This window comes from Diplotaxodon limnothrissa, linkage group LG12, assembly GCF_057381915.1.
Source record: "Diplotaxodon limnothrissa isolate DT_005_m linkage group LG12, D_limnothrissa_male_GT1.1, whole genome shotgun sequence".
Classification (NCBI taxonomy): domain Eukaryota; kingdom Metazoa; phylum Chordata; class Actinopteri; order Cichliformes; family Cichlidae; genus Diplotaxodon; species Diplotaxodon limnothrissa.
In genome coordinates this window covers 20,518,995-20,544,329 of record NC_140607.1, presented here as the reverse complement: position 1 = coordinate 20,544,329, position 25,335 = coordinate 20,518,995, and the positions used below count along the sequence as shown (strand labels likewise).

Here is a 25,335-nt window from a genome sequence, read left to right as displayed (position 1 = left end):
GAACTCTGCCACCACCGGGTGAGTTGGCCAATCATGCGATGAAATGGAAACGCCTATGAACTACGGACACCACGGATGGACAAAAAGGGCAATTCTGTCGTTTACCCTTGCTGCTGTCGATACTGTGTTGTAGCTAAAAATGACATCGTTTGTTTTCAGACATTCTCTCCTTCGCGGCGTTCCAGGGACATGCAGGTTCATTAGCGAGTATCGGGCAAAGAGACCGTTGTTTACCCTGTTTTCAGTCAGAAGGTAGCTATACTGTACAGTCCTGTGTCAGCGTTTGTGTGCACAGTGTTGTGCTTCTGTTCGTGTTGTTCGTGTAACTGTCTGTGTAACTAGCAACTGCTGGTTGGCATCTGCCATACAGATCGTTCCTAAAAATACAACAGAATTAAACTCAGTGGTCACTTTGTTAGGTACTGTATTGTTGTTGACAATGACATCCCTTTATGACCAAAGTGTACCAATCCTCTTCCAGCAGGATAAGTTGATGTGCCATACCACTCAAATAATCTCAAACTAGTTTGTTGAACATAACAATGAGTTCACTGTACTTAAATGCACTCTGCAGTCACCAGATTTCAATCCAGTAGAGCACCTTTAAGATGTGGTTGTGGTGGCAGCTGACAAATCTGCATCATTGTGTGATGTTAATATAGATCAAAATCTCTGAGTGTTTCCAGCACCTTGTTGTATCTATGCCACATAGAATTAAGGTTCTGAAGACAGGAGAGGGGACCAAACCGATTAAAGCAAGATGTACCTAATATAGTGTTTGGTGAATATATAAAAATACTTAAACACCTTTCCTTTAATATCCTTCTTTTTCAAAACAGTTATGCCACTGGTGAGGACAACAGGGTGCCCAAAATATACACCAAAACAGGAGACAAAGGTTATTTATCATTGTAACTCAGACAACACTACCGCACTGTACTTTTGGAATAAGCAATATTTTAAAAAACTTTGTCTTGATTCCTTCTTAGGTTTCTCAAGCACATTTACAGGAGAAAGAAGGCCAAAAGAAGATCACATTTTTGAAGCCTTGGGGAATACAGACGAGCTGTCATCAGCTATAGGGTAACATTTCTACAATTCAAATATGGCATGTCATTTTAGCATTTTTTTTTATGACATGCCTTGTCTAAAGTTACATTCTTAACTTTTACAGGCTGGCAAGAGAGTTTTGCCTTGATAAACGTCATACATTCACTCATCAATTGGACAAGGTTTGATTTTGTCATACTGCATTTCTTAACTTCTTTCAGTTCCTACACCATAAATTCAGAGAGAAGGTTTGTCATCATTTGGCTTTTGTCACCACAGATCCAGTGCGTTTTACAAGATGTGGGCTCCAACATTGCTACCCCTCGATCATCTGCAAGAGAAAGCCATATAAGTATGATAGCTTTGGCTAATCAAGTCTGTTTTTATTTATTGTGTCACATGTGATCACACTATTCTGTTTTTTGCAAGAGAGAACAAAATTTATTGCACAGCCAATTGTGGACTTGGAGACCTGGATTGATCAGTTTACAGAAGAACTCCCTCCTTTAACCAGCTTCATTTTACCAGTAAGCTGCGCACGTTTTTAACAAATGTTTGCGTGTCCCTGTTGCACTAATATATACTGTTTCCCCCCCCCCCACAGTCTGGTGGGAAGAGCAGCGCAGCTTTGCACTTAGCTCGGACAGTCTGTCGGCGAGCAGAGCGCAGGTTAGTTTTAGTATGATCTATGTAAGGTCGTCCTGAATGACAAAGTAATCTGTAGTTGTTTCTGTTCCCCTCCCCATAGCGTTGCTCCAATTGTGCGATCAGGTGAGGCAGATCCAGATGTTGCCAAGTTCTTGAACAGGTCAGTGTTGTACCTTTTTTTATTAAAAAAAATAAATAAATATTTCTACTACGTAGCTGACAAATATCCTTTCCCTCCCACTCAGGTTAAGTGACTACCTGTTCACAGTCGCCAGATATGCATCTATGAAAGAGGGCAGTGAAGAGAAAATCTACAAGAGGCCAGAATGACCAGTCTCACGTGAAGATTAAAATAAAAAGCATTACCTTTTGAGATGCATATACTTTATTCAAACTATAAATACAATACATATATTTTTATTTTAATGCATTTTCCCCACATGTAAAAAAATCACAGGTCACAATAAACAGTGTACATCCAAAATATTTGTGTCCTATAAGTTAATATACAGTTAACAATTTTGTCCATAGAAATCCATTCTTGTTGATTCTATAATAATGCGCTTCTGTCTTCCATGGCCTGCTCATAACAAAAGTGGCAGTTAGTTTAATTCCAGCATGGCTGTCATTACCCTCCCACACAGTCACATAATCTGGCACCAGCCCTGGCTTTTCTGGGAAAGGCTGCTGGCCCATGTCATTAGAGACAGATTGCGGTCCTCGAAGGGTGGATAGCGCAGGTAGGTCACACATTCAAACCGTGCGCTTCGTAGCAGACAGGATTTCTTGTGAGAAAATGTATCAAAGCTGTAGCGGCCATGGAAAGAACCCATTCCACTGGCACCTTCAAAGAGGGGGGGGGGGGGGAGGGGGGGTTAGTTGGTCAGACTGGCAGATCACTTACAGACTGTCCCACCATCCATACTACTACTGCAGCTTAGACTTACCTACTCCACCAAAAGGTAGAGCCACCATCACACTCTGCAGGATGCAATCATTAGAGCAGAAGCTTCCACTGCAGGTCTCACTCATGAGTCTTGAAATTACCTGCAGTGTCAGAAAAGCCACCACATGATCAGAATAAATCCTACAATGAATTCTGGCTTCAGTTTCCCCCCCTGTTCAATTTGCCTCGTAGACCTACCTTGCCGTTGGTGGAATATGCATACACACAGAGGGGCTTTTCTTGCTTATTGATAAAACTAATAGCCTCATCCACATTGTTTACAGTCAAAATAGGAAGAACTGGACCAAAGATCTCCTTTTGCATGACGGGGTCTGATTCAGCCACATCTGTCAAAACTGTTGGGGCTTCAGATTTAAAAAAAAAATAAAATTACAGCCATGTTAAAGCAATCTATTAAGTGCAATATGTGTCAAGGAATTCAGCTTTTCATACCAATATATTTCTCTGCTTCTATCACATGCCCACCCACAGCCACCTTGCCAGATCTCCATAAGATCCCTCTAGTACGGTTAAAGATCTCTAGATTGACTATCCGGCCAAAGCTACGTGACTCTTGGGGATTAGAGCCATAAAACTCCATCAGGCAGCACTTGAGGGCCTGCACCAGCCGAGCTTTGACATCTGTGTGGCATAAAATGTAGTCAGGAGCCACCAAACTCTGTCCAGCATTATGAAAACGTGCCCAAGCAATGCGCTGCACAGTGGTGAAAATGTCACAGTGCTGGTCCACATAACATGGGTTCTTCCCTCCCAGAATCAAGGTGACGGGTGTGAGTGTGCGGGCGGCAGCCAGAGCAATTTTGCTTCCGTCCTCTTTGTTTCCTGCAGAGTGACAGCCAAGCTTAAACAGTGAACAATTCAAAGAACACTTTTTTTAAATTAAAGGATGACTAATAAAAATTACCTGTAAAGAAAACATGATCAAATTTGAGCTCAATCACTTCAGGCAAGTCACTCAAGCCTGCAAGAATCGCATGGAAGCATTCCTTGAGGAAAACAAGAGTTTTGTATGAGAATTCCTTTTGTTCCCCCTCTTCAAACAAGCATCTCTTATAATTCAACTAAACTAAAAGCACACAAAAAATAAAAAAGCAATATCACTGGTGAGTCAGATATTCAGTCATGGATGACAAAGTGCTCAATTCTGAAATGCCAGATTTAAGTATCTCAAAGTGTAATCTCACCAAATGAAAGCTCATTTGATTACAGGTCAATAAAAGGGTACCTGCTCAAACAGATTCTTACAAAGGAGTCAAATTATTCTGGAAGCTAAAACTATGAAGTGTTTCACTCTCACTGTAGCAACCAAAGTCAGTTATTCTTATGTTAAAGAGAGTGAAGTAAAAATTCATAGTGTGCAGTCTAATCAGCTTCAGAACAAAAAAAAAAAAAAAAAAAAAAAAAAAAAAAAGGGGGGGGGGGGAGTATTGCCTTTGATATTTTAAGAAAAATACTGCAAGTTCTTGCAGGGAAAAATCAGTCCCTTTATGCTAGCTTACTCACATTATCCAAGTAGGAGGGAATTAGACGATGGAGAAGCTCTGTTGTGCGCACAGTAGACTCGGAGGGGCTGATGATTGCACAGTTTCCTACACAAATGGAAAATAAAACATCAGTTGCTGTCAGTTAGCCTGAGTACAGGAGAACTAAATGATGAAATAATACTGGCTGCACCTGCTGCAATGGCCCCGACCAGTGGCACAAGGCACATTTGTACAGGACTACACCAGGTCCCAATGATAAGCACCACTCCCAGCGGTTCACTGATCACCAGACAGTCGTCCAGCGTGGTGGACTACACAGACCGAACAAATTACATTACAAGTGAAACAGCACAAGTAAAAAGCTGGTAAGGTTCATCATGACACAAAGAGAAAATACACATGAGCTCATTTTATTCCTTTAGAAAGGGGCAATGCAACTTCTGTTTTAATCTGCTTTGCAGGGCTCAGCACAATACATTTCTTTGTAGCAGTACGTGGAATGTTCTCTCGAAAAAGGTCATGATTAATCCCAGTAACATTATCAAGATGATTTAAACAACAGTCTTACCAGGTTCCTTTCCACTTTCTGTGGCTGCATCCACTTCTTTAAGTTGTTAATAGCATATACAGCCTCATTCTTGACCAGGATCAGTTCAGACACAACCGTTTCAAACCGAGGCTGGTTAAAAACAGAGTAAACGAATATGAAGTCAAAGAAAAAACATTTGACTCTACCATCAGTTCTCACTATTAAAAACAACAACCCTGCAGGGAGACCGCTTCAGCCCTGACCTTATGGAGGTCCCTTCCAAGTGCATCCACAAAGTCACACTCGTGTTCCTCCAGCATCTGCACCACAGCCTCCAGCTGAGCCAGTCTGAAGTTCTCCTTCAGGGTACGTCCAGCTTGAAAGGCGACTCTAGCCCTCCTCAGGAGATCCACGCTTTCCAGAGGATACGTCTTCAGACAGGGGTCCCCGAGCCTGGTCCTGTAACAGTACGCTAGTTTTAACTTCACAAGGCGCACGCACGCACGCACACACACACCTACACACCTACACACACACACACACACGCACACACACACCTACACACCTACACACACACACACACACACACACACACACACCTTCTGCATGTTAGCCGCCCATGTCTCTGACAAGCAGAGCACGCCTTTACTTTTCGACTCATGTCTGTGTCAGTCAATAAATCTCTACCGCTGGCCTTTCCGAATGAACCAGTGTGAAATTAAGCTTGTGCACCCGCTCAGCAAGAGCCTCCCACCGGCATATATTGAAAATCCGAATAACTGCAGTGCAGACAGTCAGGTGATGCACATAAAACTAACAAAGCTGGACGCTTAAGCTGAGCCACCCAGAACAGCTGTATCTAATCTAAGGTCATTTGCAATAATAAGTCTCAATTTCTCGCAAGTAGGCCAAAACAAAGGTCTTTTCACTTTTTTTTTTACCTGCGCAGCGCCTTAAACCATCGTGCTGGAGTCGGACTCGGAGGACGGCTCATGGTTATTGAGAAGCTTCAATCTCAGGCAGCAGCCGGAGTAAAAACGACCAGCAGCTTTCCCAGCAGCGCCGTCCACCTCTCACTAAGGGTCACACGGTGCAATCAGAGAGCACAACGGAGAGTTTGCTTCAGACACGCGTATTTATACGATAATCCCCCATCCACGGTATTCAAGGGAACCAGAAAATGTACCAATCCCACAGCCTGATGTTAATGTCTCATGCATTCTGTGAATTACCAGCCTTTTACAGAGGCCTGTGTCTCCACTCTTGTTTGCTTTTTCTAAACAGGATCTACAGGTGTTTGTAATCAACTAATTAACGAATGAAAAAAAAACCCACAAATTGTGATCAAATGATTTATATCACACTCGTGTACACGATTTAACATTACATGAGGAGGTATCTTACAAATGGACAAATCTTACATGGGATATTTTTTTAAATCAATAATGCGCCTTACTATAGTGCAGCGAGATTCCTAGACATTCACTTTTAAAAAGAGAAAGGGGGAACAAAAAAAAACTTACAAAGAGCGGTTGAGAACATTTCCGGGATAATTTCTTTTTATTTATTTATTTGTTGTACTAAAAGAGTCAGCATCAGCAATCACTGGTACACTCAAAGTCTTCTCTTGACATCATTTAAACAGATGAGCCACCTCATCGGGAGACAGACAAGCATGTGAGGTATCTTTCACCACTCTTGCACACTACCACGCACACACACACGCACACACACACTCGTGAGCAGTTGCAGTAGTGTGTCATATAAATCCATTTGCAGTGCTTTCAGTTCTTGCCCAAATACTTTAAGGATCCCCTTAACTGATTTGTCAGGTTTGATTTTAACATCATTTAACAACATTATTAGATTATTAGATAAATTTATTACAACCAGTCTTATGTGTATATATGTAATGGTTGCATTTTCATTATAAATCACTTTTTTTTTTTCACGAGTTAGTGGCCATCATATAACTTCTTAGAAACATGGTTACATATTAACAAAAATCTCAATTTTCATTCATGACAAAACTTTTTTTTGCATAATAAAGAACTTTGTTAGGTTAGACTTTTTTCCTTCTTCTTCTTCTATCGCTTTTAATGATGCAGTCCTTTTTTTTTTCTCCAAATAACCAAAAGTCTGTGCCTGGACCTTCTGCTGTAAATGAACCCTGTGTAAGGTAAAAAAATTTAAGCTTATAAAGTCACATTCACTCTCATGTCCCTTTCCCCCCTCCCTCCCAACTGCCGCAAACAGCAAAATTGTGTGCAACGTTTCCAAGGGAACATCATCAAGTCAAGCGGTCGCATTTGGTTGACGAACCAGTCCATGACATCATTCTTTTCTGCATGGCTTCAAAAGTCCACAGAGATCAGAGAGCATTGTAGTGAAGCCCTCCGCGGTTGTTGTGGTATTACAGTGGTTCCGCTCTGTGTTGCTCCTATAAGCAGAGAATATATCCAGGACCATAGCCCCCACATTTCTATGGCTTGTTTCCAAATCGTGGTTATTGGTTACGGTTGAAACACAGTCAAGCGTGTGAGCAACAGGTGACGACGATTCGTGAGGCACTCGGCATTAATCCAAGGTGTAGTGAGATTTATTTTTTTCCCTAGCATTAGATACACAGAGTAAGAAGACTGGTTTGCTTTGCTTTTCTTTGTGTTTTTAAGGTGGAAGTTGTGCAACATGGAACAGCTGCAAACACAAATAGTGACAAAACATTTCCAGTTCTTTTGGTCAAAAGTAACTGATGCTACAGAAACGACATCTTTCTTTCTTTTCTTTTTCTTTTATCGAAGAGTAAGATCAAACCTTTTAGGGGATTATTTGCTGCGTCACTGGAACTGAGGCAGATTGTTGGTTTTTAAGATCTACTGGGAACATGAAAACCAGAAGGCCAACGTCTCTCTCAGGTGGACCCAGTGTCTTTTAGTGGGGAGAAAAGGGACAGAGCTCAAAAACGATTTTCCTTAAAAACGGGACATAACGTAACGGACAGGATCAGCGTTATGAGCCACCACTCCTTCAAGGAGACTGAACACAAAACATTGATTTGTCTTCCACTTATACGATAAGCATCATGTTCAGGAAAGACACATTAAGACTCATTCAATATAAGCTGTAGGGTGCCGGGATAATGGAATCCAAGCTTACAAGTAACAATGCATCGCTTAGTTTTACACAAGTGAGATGACAATGTGTGTAATGGCTTGCATTGCTTCTGTATTGCTTTCCAGTTCGCTTAAAGTGGGAGTGTTAGACTCATTATTCTGTTAAGCCTGAGAAACATGTATACTCAGTTTCTGGAGGGGTAAAAAGAGAGAGGAAGATGTTAGAAATTGGATTGTTCTGCAGAAACAGCATTCCCCTTTTGATGGGAGACACAGCTTAACTGGAGCTCACTCCCTTAGAGCTCATCCAGATTATAAAAGACACAAAAAAAAGAAGTAAAGGGTCCTTCAAGAGTCCTGTTTTGTTTGAGTGATGCCCCTTTGATGTTAAAGGCTCCAACGCAGGTAAGCTGAGCCTCTTGCTTGGTATCAGACTGTATAATACAGCCCTCCTGTGCAGATTGTCCTGATGCAACAGAGTTAGGAGAGCTCAAAGCCTGTGTTCATACTGATAGCGTAGCGCAGCTTGTCACGTAGGATGCTTTTCTTGCTGTAGTTGGGGAGCTTGAGCAGGTTGAAACATGTAGATGAAGTCGGAAGTCGCCCACCAGGCTCCCTCTTTCGGATGGTGAAGAAGCCCCGGAGGACACTGCCGAGGGTGTCCCCAGTGTCCTACACACATTGGCGAAAATGTCAAATTCATCAGAACACAAGGACACAATCATACACAGGAATTAACCTAGCAGCACATAATATTGGTATAGACCTTTAGGTTTAACTTAATCAACAGCAGAAGGCTTGACAGCCATCTTTGTGCACAGTCCTTTATTTTCAGGAGTTCCAATCAAATATATCAGGACAAATAAACACAATCATAAATAAAATGTTGATGTTTAACAGCTTATGGAGAACCTTTCAAGGCTGAAACTCGCTAAGATCACCAAACAATGTCTTTCCTCCTTTGTGATGATTTGTCTGGGAAGTTTGTGTTTGTTAGCTTAAATTTTGTCTTCAGCAAATGAAATACAGCGATCCCACTAAGAACATAATCTAATTAATGTAAATGATTCAGGCAACTGTCTGCTTAACTTTGGCTCTCCAGGCTGAATCTGAATAAAAATTGTAGCCCTCTCTAGATTTTAATTGTGCACATCAGAGCTCATCCAGCTCTTTCTTTCTTCTGTCGTATAATACCACCCCACTACCTCCACTATTGTTTATATACGATGTTTGCTTAACATAACAAGCCATTTCAGGGATTCTACATTACTTTTTCCTTCCTGTCTTTCTATTGCCTTTAGCCTTTTATCTAAAATGAAATGTGAATACCTTCTTTAAAGTTTGCACTGCTTTTTGTTATATAACTGTGGTATTATATACTGTGTTAGTGTCTAAAAATATATATTCCTAACTCTTTTTTTCTTACCTGATCATCTGAAACTTCCACACAACGGATGGAGAAAGGCGGTTTGAGGTAGGCAAAACCTAGGAGAGGTGGCCTTGAGCAGCTGGTAACAAACTGTGAAAACACATTTAAAAAAAAAAAAAAAGACAATAAATGGTTAAACTATTGTGGCACCGATAAAAAAAAATATCTGGCTCAACAAATGACACCTTACTTTGAGGAACATAGCCCTCTCCTCAGCACTGAAATCACTGGACAGGATGTCCCACAGCCAGATGATGACACGATGGCTGCTGTGAAAACCTCCATAGTAGACCGTGTGTTTCCTGAGAATGATGAACATATTTAACTGTTTGCACAAACAGAAAGCATGTACTACAAGCAAAAGACATCCTCCGTATTCGAAAAAAAAGACAAAAAGGTAAAATGGTACATACTTTAGGTCATCTAGATCAATCTCCGCGTTATCTCCTGAAATGAGACGCTGAACCTCAGGGGTGGAAAACATGTGCAACCACTCCGGATTAATGATGCTGCGGAAGCCTCGGATGAAAGCAGCCGTCTGCTCCTTAATTTGTGTGTGCATGCGGAAGTGGGCCATGAGGTGGATGTAGCTGATTCTGCAGGACATGACAAAGATAACATCATCGAGATAACTGGCGAATTCTACAGAATACAAAAAGTCAACAAAACAACATTTCAGACATGAAGTGCTTCCATATCCTTTTATTGTTTTACCGAATTTAAATGCACATACTTGTTTTCATTGGTAACTGGCATGGTTTTTCCCCCAGGTATCAACTCATGACAGACAAGCTACAATGAAACATACAGTTAACTCTTAACTAATGTATTTTGTATATTTATAAATTAAAATGTATAAACATATCCCATCCTTACCTGCCCCATAACATCCTCATCATAGGATAATGTCAGCCCCAGATCCCCTACATCTCCATCATAGCGCTGAAAACAAATCAGAAGTGAAATATGCCCTGGATATCAGACACTGAAATACAACAACGTGAGCTGCAAATTGCAAAAAAGACAAAGTCAGAAGTGTGTGTAGTTACCTTAATGGAAGTGAGGTTCTTGTAAAACTCTGAATCCAGTGAGGGAAGCTCATCAATGGAGCTGTAGAAAGTGCTGTGGTGGTGACCCAAGACTTGGCTAAGGAAGAACGAGGCAAAAGGGACGTCCACAACAATGCCCTGAATAGGCAGAAGTGACAGTGAAACACTGAAGCTCAACCAAACATTTTGTTTGAAATGTATTCAAAGATCTTACAGACATGGTATATTTTAGACATGACACGTACCTCATATATAGCTTTCCCGAGCATCTTCCCCACAAACTCAAACAGCTGCAAATGGTTCTCATGGATGTAAGAGGTGGGCGAAGGATACAGCCTCTCGTTTCCACTTGTGGTCTACAACAAACAATCATCACAACATATTTAGGAAAAAAAGAAAACACACTGAAATTTCGCTACTTAAGTCTTCATGTTTGAAGAATGTCAACTATTTGTTTGAGTTACCTTAAAGAGGTTGAGAGCAGGATTAAAGACTTTCTTAATGATCTCCTCTAAAAACTCCTTGAAGACACCATCCTGGTCGATTCCAGCCTCATCCACACCCAGGTCGTTCACAAACTTCACCCGAATTACGCCTTTTATGGAATTCACTGGTAACCGGCGCAGTTGGTCATATCCATCCTTAAGACAGAGAAATCCTGGTTTTATTAAGGAACAATATATTTGCTTTCATCCAAGTAAATCTATTTGACTGGCTGAAGCCATACCTCTAACATCCGCGAGCGCCGAATGGTAATATGGGTGACATGCGGCGAAGCAGAGCTCGTTTCCACCAGTCCTAAGCTTTCTTTCTCCTTCGTAACAATGTTCCTGAACAGCAGCACCCTCTAAATTGAGAGAAAAAACAATTACACAACTGACCCCCCTATCACTGCTATAAATGAAAGAATTACATTTACTCACATTTTTATGTGGGATAACGTGTGGGATGTACTGGAGTAAAAGCTGCGCTCTCTTCTTGCCTTTCTCCAACTCTTGGAACAACACGCTAGGCTTTAGATCCCTGAATGCAACAGCAGCAACATGTAAAGATGTGCTTATAAAAAAAATGTATATATATATCACGTAAACATGTCATTCTGAAACACAAGGCTAGTCATGCTGTTTGTATTTACTTGCGCAGCCAGTGGTCGTCAGGGGTGAACCTCCGCCTGCAGTCTCGCTCATAAAGCACCATCAGCCAGCCATGAACACTGTGGAACAACTCCAGTTTCTCTCCCTTTGCATTTTCTATTAAACACAAAATACACAACAGACGTTTCAATAAGAAAGCATGACCTGCGTAACAGGTGCCATTGTGACACCGCACTCACCTAAGATGCCATCCCATATCATCTTGTACACAAATGTGTTCAGAAAAGAGGAGATAGTAACGAGTTCCTCTATCTTGAAGGACGTTTGTTCTTCATATACTTCAATGTCATCCAGAATTCTGTAACACATTGAAGGTGTGTCATAAAATGCTGCAACCACCTTTTAGAAAGCATGGCTAATGAAAGTAAATAAATAATCTGTGAAATTACGTGATAAGGTGCCGCGAGCAGTCACAGAAGAGCATGAGCATAGCAAGGAGCTGTTTTGACTCTTCGGTGTCATTGTTCAGACACTCCATGAAGAGTTTGAGGCCTCCCTGAGGACCCAGCTCACAGATGAAAGCCCAAAGTTTGGGCAAAAGGTCATCAAGATGTGTAAGACCTTTAAAAAAAACCCAGAATGAGCAGAGACTGAGTATTGTATCCTTCGTACTTTCAAGTTTAGATAAAATACCAGTTCTTTGGACTGACCAGTGAGTATCTGGAGGCGTATTTGCGTCAGTGTAGACAGTGCGGTCTGGTAGAGCACACAGATGCTGCACACTTTCTGAACTTCAGCTGAGTCGACCCGCTTCCCCCCGACTGGTTTCAGGATGTTACGCACGGAGGCTGACTTCTGAAATGCTCGTTTGAAAAGGTCTTAAAAAAAAGAAAAAAAAACAGAGACACAGGAGTTCAAAAAGTATTCAAAACATTTATTAAAAAATAAACATTGTGCTTACTTAAAAATATCACAACAGAACTTAGGAACTTACTTTTAACTGGTAGGTTATTTTGTGAAGTGCTAGGTTGTGGTGGTGGGGGAGTGGGCTCCTGACTCTCCAGCTTTTTAGAAAGGACGTCACTGAAAAGAGTTCTAATAACAGGTACGCCCCACAGGTGCTGAAGCTGTTTTGTTACCAAGGGCATTGACTCATTAAGACTGCAGAGAACAGAAGACAAATAAGGCAGGTGGGAGAAAAATAGTTAAGTACACCATTTCTTTCATCATTTTTTTAGCAAAAGAAAAGTGAAAGTATGCAAGAATACAAACATGTAGACATATTTTCTTCTTCTTTTGGTTGCTCGCTTCAAGGGTCGACAAAGAAGATCATCTACCTCCATCTCACCCTATCTCGAGTATCCTCCTCTGTCACACCAACCCTCAACTCGTCCTCCTTCATGACATCCATGAATCTTCTTTGCGATGTTCCTCTTTTCCTCCTACCTGGCAGCTCCATCTTTACCGTCCTTTGTCCTGTATATCTATATCCCTCTTCTGCACACTTCCAAACCACCTCAGCCATGCCTTTCTTCAAACTGCTCTACCTGACTTGTCCCTCTAATCTTCTCTATCCTGGTCACTCCCAATTAAAATTTAATATCTTCAACTCTGTCACCTCCAGCTTCACCTGTTCTCTCGTTGGATGGTTGAACCCACGTATTTAAATTTAGCTTCACTATCTCTACTTCTTGTAGCTTCATCTTACCACCTGTCTCCTTGCACTCACTACAGATCACAATGCCATCTTCAAACATCATGCAGACTCTTGCCAGAGATCATCTGTCAGTCCATCCATCACCACCGCAAACCAGAAAAGGCTCAGATTCTGGGATTCCTGTGCCAGAAGTAATCCCACTCCTACTTTGAACCGATCTGTAACTCCTACCACTGCACCACCCTCATATACCTCTCTGCCTATTCTGATTTCTTCGTGCAGTACTACATTTCCTCTCTTGGTACCCTATTATATGATTTCCCCAGATCCACAAAAACAAAGCACAACTCCTTCTGATCTTCTCTATACTTCACCATCAACACTTTCAAAGCAAACATTGCATGTGTATGATAGATTGTTTCATGTTTATTTTCTTCACGGACTATATACATAATGTATTAATCACATAAAGGGAAAGTGCTCTTTCTCAGCATGAAGCCATACTGCTGCTCGTTGATCATCATGGCTCTTCTTAAACTAGCTTCAACATCTTTTCCCCACATATTCATGCCACGGCTCATCAATCAATCAATCAATCTTTATTTATAAAGCACTTTTCATACAGAAAAAATGTAGCACAAAGTGCTTTACATAGTTAAAAGCAGCCCACCCCACCCTCCAACTCACTCCCCACACTCTCAATACACATATATCCCCCCACCCCCACCCACACACACATACACACACGCGCACACTTAAAGAGTAAAAATTGGGCTGGGCTCGCATGAGCCAAGTGAGGAAACATTATAACAGAGAGCCGTCTGCACCGGGAGCCGGTCACAGACCGCAGCCTCCGGGCTGGGCACACAGCAGGAGGGAGGCCAAGGAGCCCCCCAACCAGGCTGAGAGGACCCCAGAGACCCAGCAGCCACGGTCAATAACAGCCCCGGTGCAGAGAGCGCCCTCCGAGGAAACACTGGAGATATGACGCAATACGATATATACAGGGTAAAATGATAAAATAAATAAGAACAGGATACAATATAAATATAAATATAAATAGAGTAAGAAGATTAAAAAATGAATAAGAATAAAATCAAAAAATATTAGGTAAATCCTAAATTAATAATAGAATGACAGGATAGAATAAATAAGCATAAAAAATAAATAAACGCTAAGTAAAAGCTAAATTAAAAAGGTGGGTCTTGAGCCTGTTCTTAAAAACATGTACGTTCTCTGCGGCCCTGAGCTCCTCCGGCAGGCTGTTCCACAGACGAGGACCATACCACTGAAAGCTGCCTCTCCGTGAGTATGTGTCCTGACTTTAAGGACAATCAAAAGGCCAGTACCAGAGGACCTCAGGGTCCGCGAGGGTTCGTATGGTAAAAGCTAGGGGTGCAACGATATTCGTATCGATATTGAACCGTTCGATACAGTGCTTTCGGTTCGGTACGCATATGTATCGAACAATACAACATTTGTAATTTATTTTATCAATTTTCCTTCTGACGATGCTGTCTGTGTTGAGCGCTCAGTGAATCTGTGTTCGACTACTCCGCCTAGGCTGCACTGTCGAGCGCAGATCCACTGAGCGCTCAACACAGACAGCATAGTCAGAAGGAAGAGCGCAGGGCAAGCTAGCGAGACAGAAGTTAAGCTCTCCTTGCAACAGGCAAATTGAACCTCATTCAGATCTGGCGTTTGGAATTATTTTGGTTTTCATGTGACGTATGACCCTGAAGGTAAGCGAGTCATGGACTAAAGTAAAACAGTATGTTGGATGTGCCATGCAATGCTCAATTACATTGGTGTGAACTAGTGTGTTAGCGCAGTTAGCTCGTTAACGTGTTGGCCGTCTAGCCCCATGCACGGAGCGATCGGCGGTAGCTCGTTAACGGAGATTTGCCGTGTTGTGGCGTTAAGGTCATTTCAACGAGATTAACCTGAAAGCACTAGTGGGAACACAACGAATATGACTGCACATTTACGCCGACATCATCCTAGTGCAAAGACAAGTGGAAGCAGACAAAAAAAAGCAAGCATGCTACTAACTTTAGCCGAGTCATTTAGACAGCTGTTAGCACATGATTCTCCTTATGCTGCTGAGAATATAGCCCAGAAGAAGCGGATAGTATAGCTTTTATTTTGGAAAGAGCCATTTCTCTGTAATAAACTCTCTTTTCCAAAGATGAGTGATTCCTCAATCAGATACAGGGCTTGCAATATCGCTAGCCCGACGTCCTGGAGCTAGCGATTTTTTTCAGTCGGGCTACCAAAATCTTTCTCTTCCCTCCCCGTCGGGCTATTGTAGGAAAAATATATGTCGATGCTTTTGCATTCTTTCAGAAATGTAGCTGGGTAATTATGTCATTGGCATCGGTGAGCCACTGTCAATATGTGACATATTGAAGTCGCGTTTGAATTTGCGCTTGTTTTTTTGCTTTCACTTTGCAATCGTGCGAACTGTGTATAGAGAGCGACAGCACTGATCTGTGAGTGATGATAATTTGTGCACCAATTCCTCTGACATCGTCTTATTAATCGTTAGCTTACTATGCAAACATGACAAGTGAAATCTCCCGCAGCTTACACATGTGAGAGGTTGATCGCGCAGAGAATCGCTGAGCTTATGTGAGTGAGTGTGTAAAAGCATTTCAGTTCTGCTGAGCCAAATAAGACAGGTCAGGGTGAAGAAGTGACAGCCAAAGAAAAGCTTACCACAAAACGGAGAAGTTATGACAAATCAGACTATAAGGCAAAAAGAAAGTGCAGCTTTATGGTTTCATGGACAAAAGAATTTCTGTGGCTGCAATATGATGAGCTAAATAACCAGGGCTGCACATAAGTGGTCCGCAGGTGCGCATTCGCTGTCAAAATAAAAAACACGCACAAGGGTTAGGGTTAAATTTAAAAACTGTACTTTTGAGTTAAAATATATATTTATAATTTTAATAAATGACAAATTAAAAATGCATGAACATTTTTTTGTATCGAAAAAATATCGAACCGTGACACCAAAGTATCGAACCGAACCGAACCGTGAATTTTGTGTATCGTTGCACCCCTAGTAAAAGCAGATCTGAGAGATAAGAAGGCCCAAGACCATTAAGACATTTAAAAACCAATAAAAGAACTTTAAAATCGATCCTGAAACACACGGGGAGCCAGTGCAGCGATTCTAAAACCGGTGTAATGTGGGCCCGCCCTCTGGTCTTCGTCAGCACACGAGCTGCCGAGTTTTGCAAGAGTTGTAAAGTTGAAATATTCTTCTTAGGAAGACCAGAGAGCAGGGCATTACAGTAATCAATGCGACTGGTAATAAAAGCATGCATCAGCATCTCCGTGTTGGCCCGAGAGAGAATAGGGCGGACTCTGGCTATATTTTTTAGATGATAAAATCCAATTTTGGTTACATGTTTAACATGTGGGATAAAACCAAGCTCAGAGTCAAAAATAACACCCAGGTTTTTCACTTGTAGCGAAGGACATAGTGAAAATGCCTCTAATTTAGACAAGAGTTTCTCTCTCTGAGCCTCAGGACCGACAATTAAAACTTCAGTTTTGTCCTGGTTAAGCTGTAAAAAGTTTTCTGCCATCCAAGATCTTATATCCAAGATACAGTTAAAAAGGGCATCCATTGGTCTGGTGTCATCAGGAGACATGGAGATGTACAGCTGCGTGTCATCAGCGTAACTGTGGAAGTTCACTCCATGCCTCCTGATGACACTGCCGAGAGGCAACATATACAAATTAAAAAGTACAGGGCCTAGAACCGACCCTTGAGGCACACCACATGTCATTTTATGGATCTTAGAGGAGCATGTATCCATACTCACCATAAAAGATCTGTCAGAGAGATAGGATCATCAACTCTATCCCTCTGTTGTTGCTACAACTTTGCACTTTTGTCCTTGAAAATCGGTTCTCCATTGCACTTCACTCAGGTGTCCTTTCACTCTCCAAGATTGTCTTAAACAATCAGGTTAAAAAGTCCAGTGCCCTTTCTTCTAGACATCTCCATACCTCCTTAGGTATGTGAAATGAGCCAGCCATATATGTTAGCTTAATATACTGTCTAAGTTTTGAATTGAAGCTTTGGGGATCACTATTCCAAGTGAATATGAACTTATTCATATGATTTAAACAAACATGAAGAATTTAACTTACCCATAGTCCACAGTTTGCGAGAACCAGCCCAGCACTTGGTGCCAGTGAGTTAGGTTGGACTTCTTCTGGGATACATATCTCTGGCAGTAGGACAGCATGTCAGTCAGGTCCTTCACAAAGTGGTTGGCCTCCTCTTCAAGCACTTTCTCATTAAGGTAGCCTAAGTGAATTAGGTTTCCTATCAAAAATGAGAAGGAGACATTTAAATAGATATTACTTAGTTGTTTATTAATTTGTACACAAGATGCAACTGACTGAATGTGCACAATTCTTTGAACCAAAATACTATACCTAGTAGACACAGTGTGTGGCTGCCCTCAAGACACACACAGATATCCGAACACTGTTCTTCTCTACTGAGAAACAGAATGAATTTCCGCAGCAGGTCATGCGTCTGGATAGATGCCATGCACTGTCAAGGCAAAGAAAATATTAATAAATACTTCCTTACATTTTATTACATTGTCTCACTATGCAATGAAAAACACACATCACAGTGCTTTTACCTCTGGAGTAAGCCCACTGAGGTGGGTTATGATGGCTGGGACTGACATGATGTGGATGAGGAATGATCTCAGCAGATTCTCAGAAAAGTGAGCAGCAATGACGGGCCTGAAAAATACTTGATTTAGTTACAAACGTAGCCTGAAAACAAAAATTTAATTTATAAACAGAACAAACAGACATAACACAACAGCAATTAACATGTCTCCTCTACTTAATTAAAGGTGAAATATTAGCTTACCTTAATGACAAAGTGAAAATGGCTGTCAGAGTGCCTTTGGACAGAGACGGTTTAGAACGAGCCAAGCCATTGGTCAGCAAGATCTAAAGAAGAAAAGCTGACATACAGTGAGCCTTGCATTTCAGAAGAAAGGCAATGTCACACTATTTCAACGCATATCTTCATAAAAATGAGCAAATGAGTCGTAATACTGAACCTGCAGTATTGAGTAAAATCCCTTTTGATTGAGATGGCCCATAATATTTTCACAAATCCTTGTCAAAGCAGGCCTGAGAGCCTCACCTAAAATATTCAGAGGAAATTATATTTTTCTTCCTTGCAAAAAGCAAGACCATGAAACATTTTCCAAAGCTTGACTTCAGGCTTACCCTTTCCCCTGACTATCCGCCAGGTTGATGTGTCTGTGAAGGTTACTAGCATGGTGAGGTACAGTGTCACCAGTTTGTTGTCCTGAAGTATGTCAGGCTGGAAATCACAAAACACGCAGTTATTTTTTATTATTGCACATTTATAGTGATAAAATGAATATCAAAACCTATTTTCGAGCTTTAAATTAAGACTAACCTTTAAATTTTTCAGCAGTTGACAGCAAGTCCAAAGCACATCTTTTATCTGTTTGAGCCAGGGAATAGTGAGGTCTTTGGACAGAGCCAAGGAAACATACCACACCTGAGGGCCAAACAGCCAAAAAGCCATTAAGATGAGAATATGATTGAAAAAGTTTTCAGCATGAAGAGACTTTAAACGCATGCATGTTTACCTTAGGTTCATTTTCAACCTCCATGCTGGCTAGGATAGCACGACAGAGCTTCTCAAACCTCTGAAAAACAAAATAAGAGCCACTTGAATTGCAGAGCAAATGACATGTGTATAAACTACTACTGCTAAGTTTACAGAACCCTCAAGGGTCTGTCAAAAGTGTCAATAATGGTAAGTGCAGATATGAATCTCAACTTATTTTTACCAGCTATATGACAATGGTTATTATTAACGTATTGATTTAAATACTTGTATAGCTGGTAACTCACCATCTTATCCTCTTGGCAATATATGAATAGTAATTTGCGAGCAATTTTGAAAATTGAAAGTGCATTTCTTTTAGATGTCCCAGTTTCAGAAGCTTGAAAGTAGTCATCAATCTCTTTCCTGTTTAGAGAAGAGGGGAAACACACACACACACACACACACACACACACACACACACACACACACACACACACACGCAATGAATATAATATTCACTCATTGCATCTATGGTAAAAGCAGTGAACCAAGCTCTTTAAATCACAGTTTTCTAAGAAATCTGCAACAAGAAACCAGCGATCACCTTATTTGCTTCTGGAGCCTGCAGCGACATATAAATCTTCTGACCAGAGCTTGAATGATAATTGCTGCTCTCTCCTTCTCCTTCTGCCCCTTTCTCTCCTCTCTGGCCTGCCTGGCTTTGTCCAGGAACTCGGACTTGGAGCTTTGAGGTACACTAAACATCGTGCACCCTGGGAAGAAATTATTCAAAATCGCTTGGCCGCTGTACAAAAACTATGCATGTGCAGTTATTGATTGCATTTTGGCAGTGGTACCAGCGAAAACATCCGCTCTTTAAGAAGTCTGTGATAAGACAACATCTATGTTGTTTTCAGTAAACTTACCTGCGACAGTTAAGTTCAGAGGATTTTGTCTGTCCTTTGGGCTCACCTTCCGCTATAGCTCCTCGGTCATTTGGGTGTCCATGAGATCCATGCAGGAGAAGAGCAAATTTATTTAATTATTTATTTAAAAAGGAGGCTAACTTGCCATCTCCGGAGCGAAACAGTAAAAATCGAGCAGTGCTGGTTAGCACATAGGGCTAGTTAGCTACTTGCTGGATTAATACTGATCCGGGTGAATTTATTCACATCAATTTCGAGATATTTCTCATCACAGCGGGCTTAGATTTTATCTCATGTCAATGACAGTCTCGCAAACGCCGCGAACACACCGTTTCGAAATGTAAACAATGAGAGGAGATCAGTACATTGACTGCAGCCATTAATAATCCCCTGTGTCGCATTAAATGAGTCCGGGTAGCGTTTGTCTCCAATTATAACTCACGATTCGAGAGTCGGTATTAATAAAATGTCTGCTATGTGGCAAGCTATCTTGGGTGGTATTGTAACAACAGCGACTTTGTATTTCTGGCGTTGAATAAAGCTACAACCCAGTATGTTGGGTGGGTGGAGGGGGGACTATTATCCCTGTTACCCCTTAAAAAACGGAAATATTTTAATGTAATTAAAACATTTTTTTTTTCAAATATGCGAGTAACAATATTAGGGTATAACGGATGGGATGTAACGCGAGCTGAGGGAAACTACTGCGTTTTTATTTATTTATCATTTATCACTGCCGGGACACTTTTGCACTTTAACATAAAAATGTCACCTGCCCCTTTAAACACAACTCCGGACGGTTGACGTCATTTTAATAACTGCGCAGCAGCGCACCGGAAGGAAGTGGGTGTTAGCTGACTGACGTTAGCAAGCTACAATTACGAAGTTTGCTGTGGGTTCTATGGTAAATATGGTCGTTTTTCTGTTTTTTAATTTAATAGACATGCTGTCGATATAATATAAAGAATGCTATTTTATGGTTCGTGTTGTAGTATATCATGTTTTGGTTGGTTTAAAACAATGTCCATAACTTTATTTAATGCTAACTAGCTCATTAGCCGGGCTGGCTAAAATGAAATTTGTACTCGCTGGATTAAAGGATACGGCCCAGTGTTTCACTGGAAACAACTACGAAAGTCCGTATAAATGTAATGACGCTTTATATTAATGTAGTTAAATGCATATTAGATGTATAACAAAAGTGCGTGTTCATAGCTGAGAAATTAAAAGACAGTGCATGGGCTTCTGTCAAATGATGTCACACACCCTCATTCCCTTTAAACTACGTAGAAAATTAAAAAGTAAATAACGAGACAAAGCCACAATGAACAAAAACACGTAGTAAAAACTGTAGTAATAATTAAAATTCTCAAAAGTAAGCCCCAGAAAATCGCTTTCTAAAAGAAAGTCAGATAATGCTAGCTGGAGTGGTTGCTACAAGGCTCAGTTCCCGCAACCACCCTATTGTCTCCAGTCTTGTACGAGGGACAACTAATACATTTTAAGCCTACAGGATCTTTAGTAAGAAGCTGAGATAAATAGTCTCGAACTTCTCCATTTAGTGCTCTGTATGCAACTGAGACTTTTAAAACGAGTTTCGAAGTCAACTGGGTGCCAATGGAGAAACTATAAAAGTGGTAATGTGAGAGTAATGTGAGCTTGCTTACTTGGATGTGTTAAGAGGTCTGGCTGCAGTATCTTCTATTGTTTGGAGGTGTGACAGAGTTGATTTATATAAGATGGTAAGCAGGGCATTACAGTACAGGCATGATGAATCAAATGGATGAAAAAATTTCTCCTGTTTAGCTGTAGAGATGATTTCGAAATGTTACTTTAAATGAAAGAAACAAGACCATAAAATAGATTAGACATGCAAATGAAAGTCCAGAGAATAATCAAATATAACATCTAGATTATGAACACGGAGCTTAGCAGATGAGCAAAAGGAAGTAAGCACTTCACTGATACAGATTTTTGATGTGTTTATGTTTATGCATTTTCCTACATTACTCCCTTAAGAAGGCTACTACTTTTCTCCAGGTTTTGAGAGTTGTTAGCTCTCAGATATCAGAGTGCATTGCCAGAACAATAAATGGGGCACTCTAAATATAATTTTGCTTTTCTTTGTCATCCTGATTCTTAAATCAGAAGCAATCTATAGTTTCATACTGTCAAGACATGTTAGGACAATACTACCATTAAACTGATCTTTCCAATTGTATATGTAGTCTGATATTACTCATTTGTCTTAGCCATTTAAAGGTGCTGTTCGGTGTTACTGTCACCACCTTTAGAAAAAAATAAAGAAACAATGAACATTCAATAATTAAAATGTAACAGTTCATTGTCTAATCCACTGATATCCATGTGTGACTTTGTTGTATTTTGTATTGTTCTAGGAAGAGATGTCAGGAGAGAGCGTGGTGAGCTCGCCAGTGCCGGCAGCTACAACCCGGACTACGTCCTTCAAAAGCTCCAGCCCCAGCTCAAAATATGTGAAGTTGAATGTGGGTGGCGCACTGTACTACACTACAATGCAGACACTAACTAAACAGGACACAATGCTCAAAGCAATGTTCAGTGGGAGAATGGAGGTCCTCACAGATAGTGAAGGTGAGCTGTTAGTAAAACCTTGATCATATGCAGCAATTATTCCATCATTGCAGTTAAACTGTTACTGATGTTTTGGCATTTGATACCCATAGGTTGGATCCTGATTGATCGGTGTGGGAAACATTTTGGAACAATCCTTAACTACCTTAGAGATGGCGCAGTCCCACTCCCAGACAGTCGACGGGAAACCGAGGAGCTCCTCGCTGAGGCCAAGTATTATCTTGTCCAAGGCCTTGCCGATGAATGCACAGCTGCCTTGCAGGTACAATCATTACAAAGTTGCTTACCTTTGGAGTAAATGTTAAGTAACTAAGTTTCAGCAAAGTTACTGATACATTTAAAATTACAAAATTTACATTTTGGAATCTACATTCTCTTTTTGTTAAACATGCTATGTTCCCACCATAATCTTCATTAGCTCCCTTTTCCCATGAATGTTCTGTTGTCTTTTTTTGCTTTTTAATGCAGTCATAAATGTGACTAGCATTAGTCTGTGTATTTTAAAGAATGAAATTAAGTGTTATAAACAAAAACCCAATTAACCAAACAAAAATTACAAGTCAAAATCTGTTTTCGTTTTTATCTGGAAACAGCAGCAGAAATATTTATTAAAATGCTTTTTGACAATAGCTTTTTAACAGGTGTCCACAGGCATCACTAATGATATTATTAAAGGTGCAGAGGCTCATTTCGTAGGATTAGTAACACTTGTGGTTGATTTAAAAATATAGACCTTTTGCAGCAATTAATTTTTTCAAATAATTTATTGGTTATCTTTGGTAACTTATCATAATCAGAATACTTTATTAATCCCCAGAGGAAATTATGTGGTCACAGTGGCTCCAAGACAGTAATAACAGTAACTAATTAAACTAAATTAAATAATACTATATATTACAAAGTTATAAAATATAACAAAATAGCTCTAATAAATACACATAGTTCTAATTATAAATATTACAGTATATCACACAAGATTAAAAATTTATAGTTGGCAGTGAGGTTCCCTTCTTATAATATTAAGTGTAATTTTCTCTGTAGAGGATGTTATAATAAGAGTGTGGAACTATTGCAGTTTGTACTGTACTTTTCATGGAGGAATTGTATAGAAAGAGTCACAGGCAGGAATGATTTCCTGTTTCATTCAGTGGTGCATTTGGGTAATTTCAGTCTCTCACTGAACGTGTTCCTGTGACTGGCCAGCACGTCATGCAGTGGGTGGGAGGCATTGTCCAGCATTGTTCTTATCTTGAACAACATCTACCTCTCTAACACCACCTTTAGAGAGTCCAGCTCCATGCGAAAAAAATTAATACATTTAATAAAAGTTTTCATCCTTTTTATGTTTCTCTTTTTTTTTTTTTTTTTTTTTTCCACATGTAAGTCTGTACCAACAGAATGGGATCCTGTGAAATTAACAGTATGCAGCAGTTTTGTGTGTTTGTGTAATGTTCTCAGTGGAAAAATGTCTTTTTTCCAGAACAAGGAAACATATGAACCCCTTTGTAAAGTGCCTCTGATGACGTCATCCAAAGAGGAGCAGAGGCTGATTGCTACCTCAAATAAGGTATGCTATGTCTGTAATATAATGTGCAGCAACTCATTTAGAATCAAGACATTTTTCATTTAGATTTTTCTTTTTTTTAAAAACTTGGTTGTCTTCACAGCCAACAGTCAAACTGCTGTATAACAGAAGCAACAACAAGTATTCATATACCAGGTGAGCCCGATCATGGGGTCAAGTTTGTCTAGATATAAAAAAATAAATAAAAAAAATCAAGTCGTTACATACACTCAAGTCAGTTATCATAATAAGTGACCTCTCTTTTAACTTTCTTTCCTCCACAGCAATTCTGATGACAACATGCTAAAGAATATTGAGCTTTTTGACAAACTGTCGTTGCGGTTCAATGGGCGAGTGCTCTTCATCAAAGACGTGATTGGGGATGAGATCTGTTGCTGGTCTTTTTATGGGCAGGGGCGTAAAATTGCTGAAGTGTGTTGCACTTCTATTGTTTATGCCACTGAAAAGAAGCAGACAAAGGTAAATATTCTTTGCAGAGTACTTTGCAGTTTCATAAGCATAGAGCTATGTTATTTTGGCTAAATAAACCTGTCTCTTGAGTAACACTTTACTTTTTTCCTAGGTTGAATTCCCAGAGGCTCGAATCTACGAGGAGACCCTCAACATCCTTTTGTATGAGTCTCATGATGGCAGAGGTCCAGACAATGCTCTGTTAGAGGCCACAGGGGGTCCTGCATGGCGATCTAACCACCTGGATGAGGATGAGGAGCGAGAACGAATTGAGCGCGTCCGTAGGATTCATATCAAACGACCTGATGACCGTACACACCACCACCAGTGATTCTCAACTTGAACCAGTCAATCTGGGATCCCAGACAGTATTTGCACTATGCTTGTGCCTTACAACACCCAGCGCCTCCTTCATTTACTTCCCTCATATTTTACCAGCATTCCCCAGAGGATTATTATGACACGAGTGTCATACAGCGGTGTGTAGTGGTGAAGTGATTGTGTGCAGTCCTCTTCTCCAGTTTTCCTCTTTGTCATCTTGTGTTTTTTTTTTTTTTTTTTTTGTCTCTTTTTGTTGGTCATGATAATTTGTATCACTGCTTTCTGCTACTGTGTAGACGCTCATAAACATGGATGTTTTTATTCATCACTGAGTGCAGGAAGGAAGAGGTCCTAATTAAATTACATGCAGAAGACGAGTTATATCATGGAAGCAGCTAGTAATGTAGATAGTTTAGTTTTTCTTTGCCGTGGTTCCAAAAGGTACATTTTAAAGTCTCAAGTGGATGAACCAGGTGTTGTACTTAATGAAGTCACACGGTGGCACTGTTTTACTCTTAGATGATATTAACCATGGCTATAATGTAGCCTGTCTATAATTCCAAAACCTGAATATTTTCTTTTTATCATTAGACAATAAAAATTACAGGTGGATGAAGCAAAATTTCCTGTAATACTTCTGCCGCATTTAGTTCTAACATTGACGCAGTTCCCTTCACTAAACAAACCATTATTTTCAGTGGAGGGAACTTGAGCTGTGACCTGAGGTGTTAAATGCACTGGGCTGATTGAATGATGGATGCTGAGGTTGATGTGAATGACTGTAA

General features: G+C 40.4%; 4 protein-coding genes across 5 annotated transcripts; 2 read left to right on the top strand and 2 right to left on the bottom strand.

Annotated features, from left to right (window-relative positions):
- The first annotated feature begins 120 nt into the window (after positions 1 to 120).
- Positions 121 to 2,168, top strand: mmab (metabolism of cobalamin associated B). The gene is made up of 9 exons (XM_085368233.1): positions 121 to 252; positions 840 to 898; positions 990 to 1,083; positions 1,175 to 1,232; positions 1,330 to 1,402; positions 1,480 to 1,577; positions 1,655 to 1,719; positions 1,799 to 1,858; positions 1,944 to 2,168. Exons 1-9 carry the CDS (start codon positions 140 to 142, stop codon positions 2,026 to 2,028), a joined length of 705 nt encoding a protein of 234 aa, XP_085224359.1. The 5' UTR covers positions 121 to 139; the 3' UTR covers positions 2,029 to 2,168.
- Positions 2,169 to 2,342: 174 nt separating this feature from the next.
- aldh3b4 (aldehyde dehydrogenase 3 family, member B4) lies at positions 2,343 to 5,672 on the bottom strand. Of its 2 annotated transcripts, none has more exons than XM_085368232.1 (10): positions 5,620 to 5,672; positions 4,942 to 5,137; positions 4,718 to 4,828; positions 4,340 to 4,460; positions 4,169 to 4,254; positions 3,570 to 3,651; positions 3,098 to 3,487; positions 2,843 to 3,009; positions 2,646 to 2,745; positions 2,343 to 2,542 (listed from the first exon to the last, which is right to left on the bottom strand). In XM_085368232.1, exons 1-10 carry the CDS (start codon positions 5,670 to 5,672, stop codon positions 2,343 to 2,345), a joined length of 1,506 nt encoding a protein of 501 aa, XP_085224358.1. The 2 variants fall into 2 exon arrangements, with proteins under 2 accessions (XP_085224358.1, XP_085224357.1); XM_085368231.1 differs by lacking the exon at positions 5,620 to 5,672 and adding an exon at positions 5,278 to 5,339.
- Positions 5,673 to 6,227: 555 nt separating this feature from the next.
- On the bottom strand, positions 6,228 to 20,069 carry ube3b (ubiquitin protein ligase E3B). The gene is made up of 27 exons (XM_085367289.1): positions 19,582 to 20,069; positions 19,260 to 19,428; positions 18,961 to 19,078; positions 18,693 to 18,752; positions 18,497 to 18,601; positions 18,301 to 18,397; positions 18,129 to 18,214; positions 17,933 to 18,015; positions 17,694 to 17,799; positions 17,479 to 17,599; positions 17,188 to 17,365; positions 12,358 to 12,524; positions 12,074 to 12,241; positions 11,813 to 11,984; positions 11,603 to 11,721; positions 11,405 to 11,519; positions 11,193 to 11,292; positions 10,997 to 11,116; positions 10,734 to 10,910; positions 10,515 to 10,625; positions 10,270 to 10,407; positions 10,097 to 10,162; positions 9,954 to 10,012; positions 9,634 to 9,816; positions 9,411 to 9,522; positions 9,218 to 9,310; positions 6,228 to 8,463 (listed from the first exon to the last, which is right to left on the bottom strand). Exons 2-27 carry the CDS (start codon positions 19,418 to 19,420, stop codon positions 8,272 to 8,274), a joined length of 3,207 nt encoding a protein of 1,068 aa, XP_085223415.1. The 5' UTR covers positions 19,421 to 19,428; positions 19,582 to 20,069; the 3' UTR covers positions 6,228 to 8,271.
- A 354-nt stretch (positions 20,070 to 20,423) lies between these two features.
- Positions 20,424 to 24,809, top strand: kctd10 (potassium channel tetramerization domain containing 10). The gene is made up of 7 exons (XM_085368230.1): positions 20,424 to 20,485; positions 21,981 to 22,194; positions 22,287 to 22,456; positions 23,675 to 23,761; positions 23,862 to 23,914; positions 24,043 to 24,238; positions 24,342 to 24,809. Exons 1-7 carry the CDS (start codon positions 20,483 to 20,485, stop codon positions 24,558 to 24,560), a joined length of 942 nt encoding a protein of 313 aa, XP_085224356.1. The 5' UTR covers positions 20,424 to 20,482; the 3' UTR covers positions 24,561 to 24,809.
- The last annotated feature ends 526 nt before the right edge of the window (positions 24,810 to 25,335 follow it).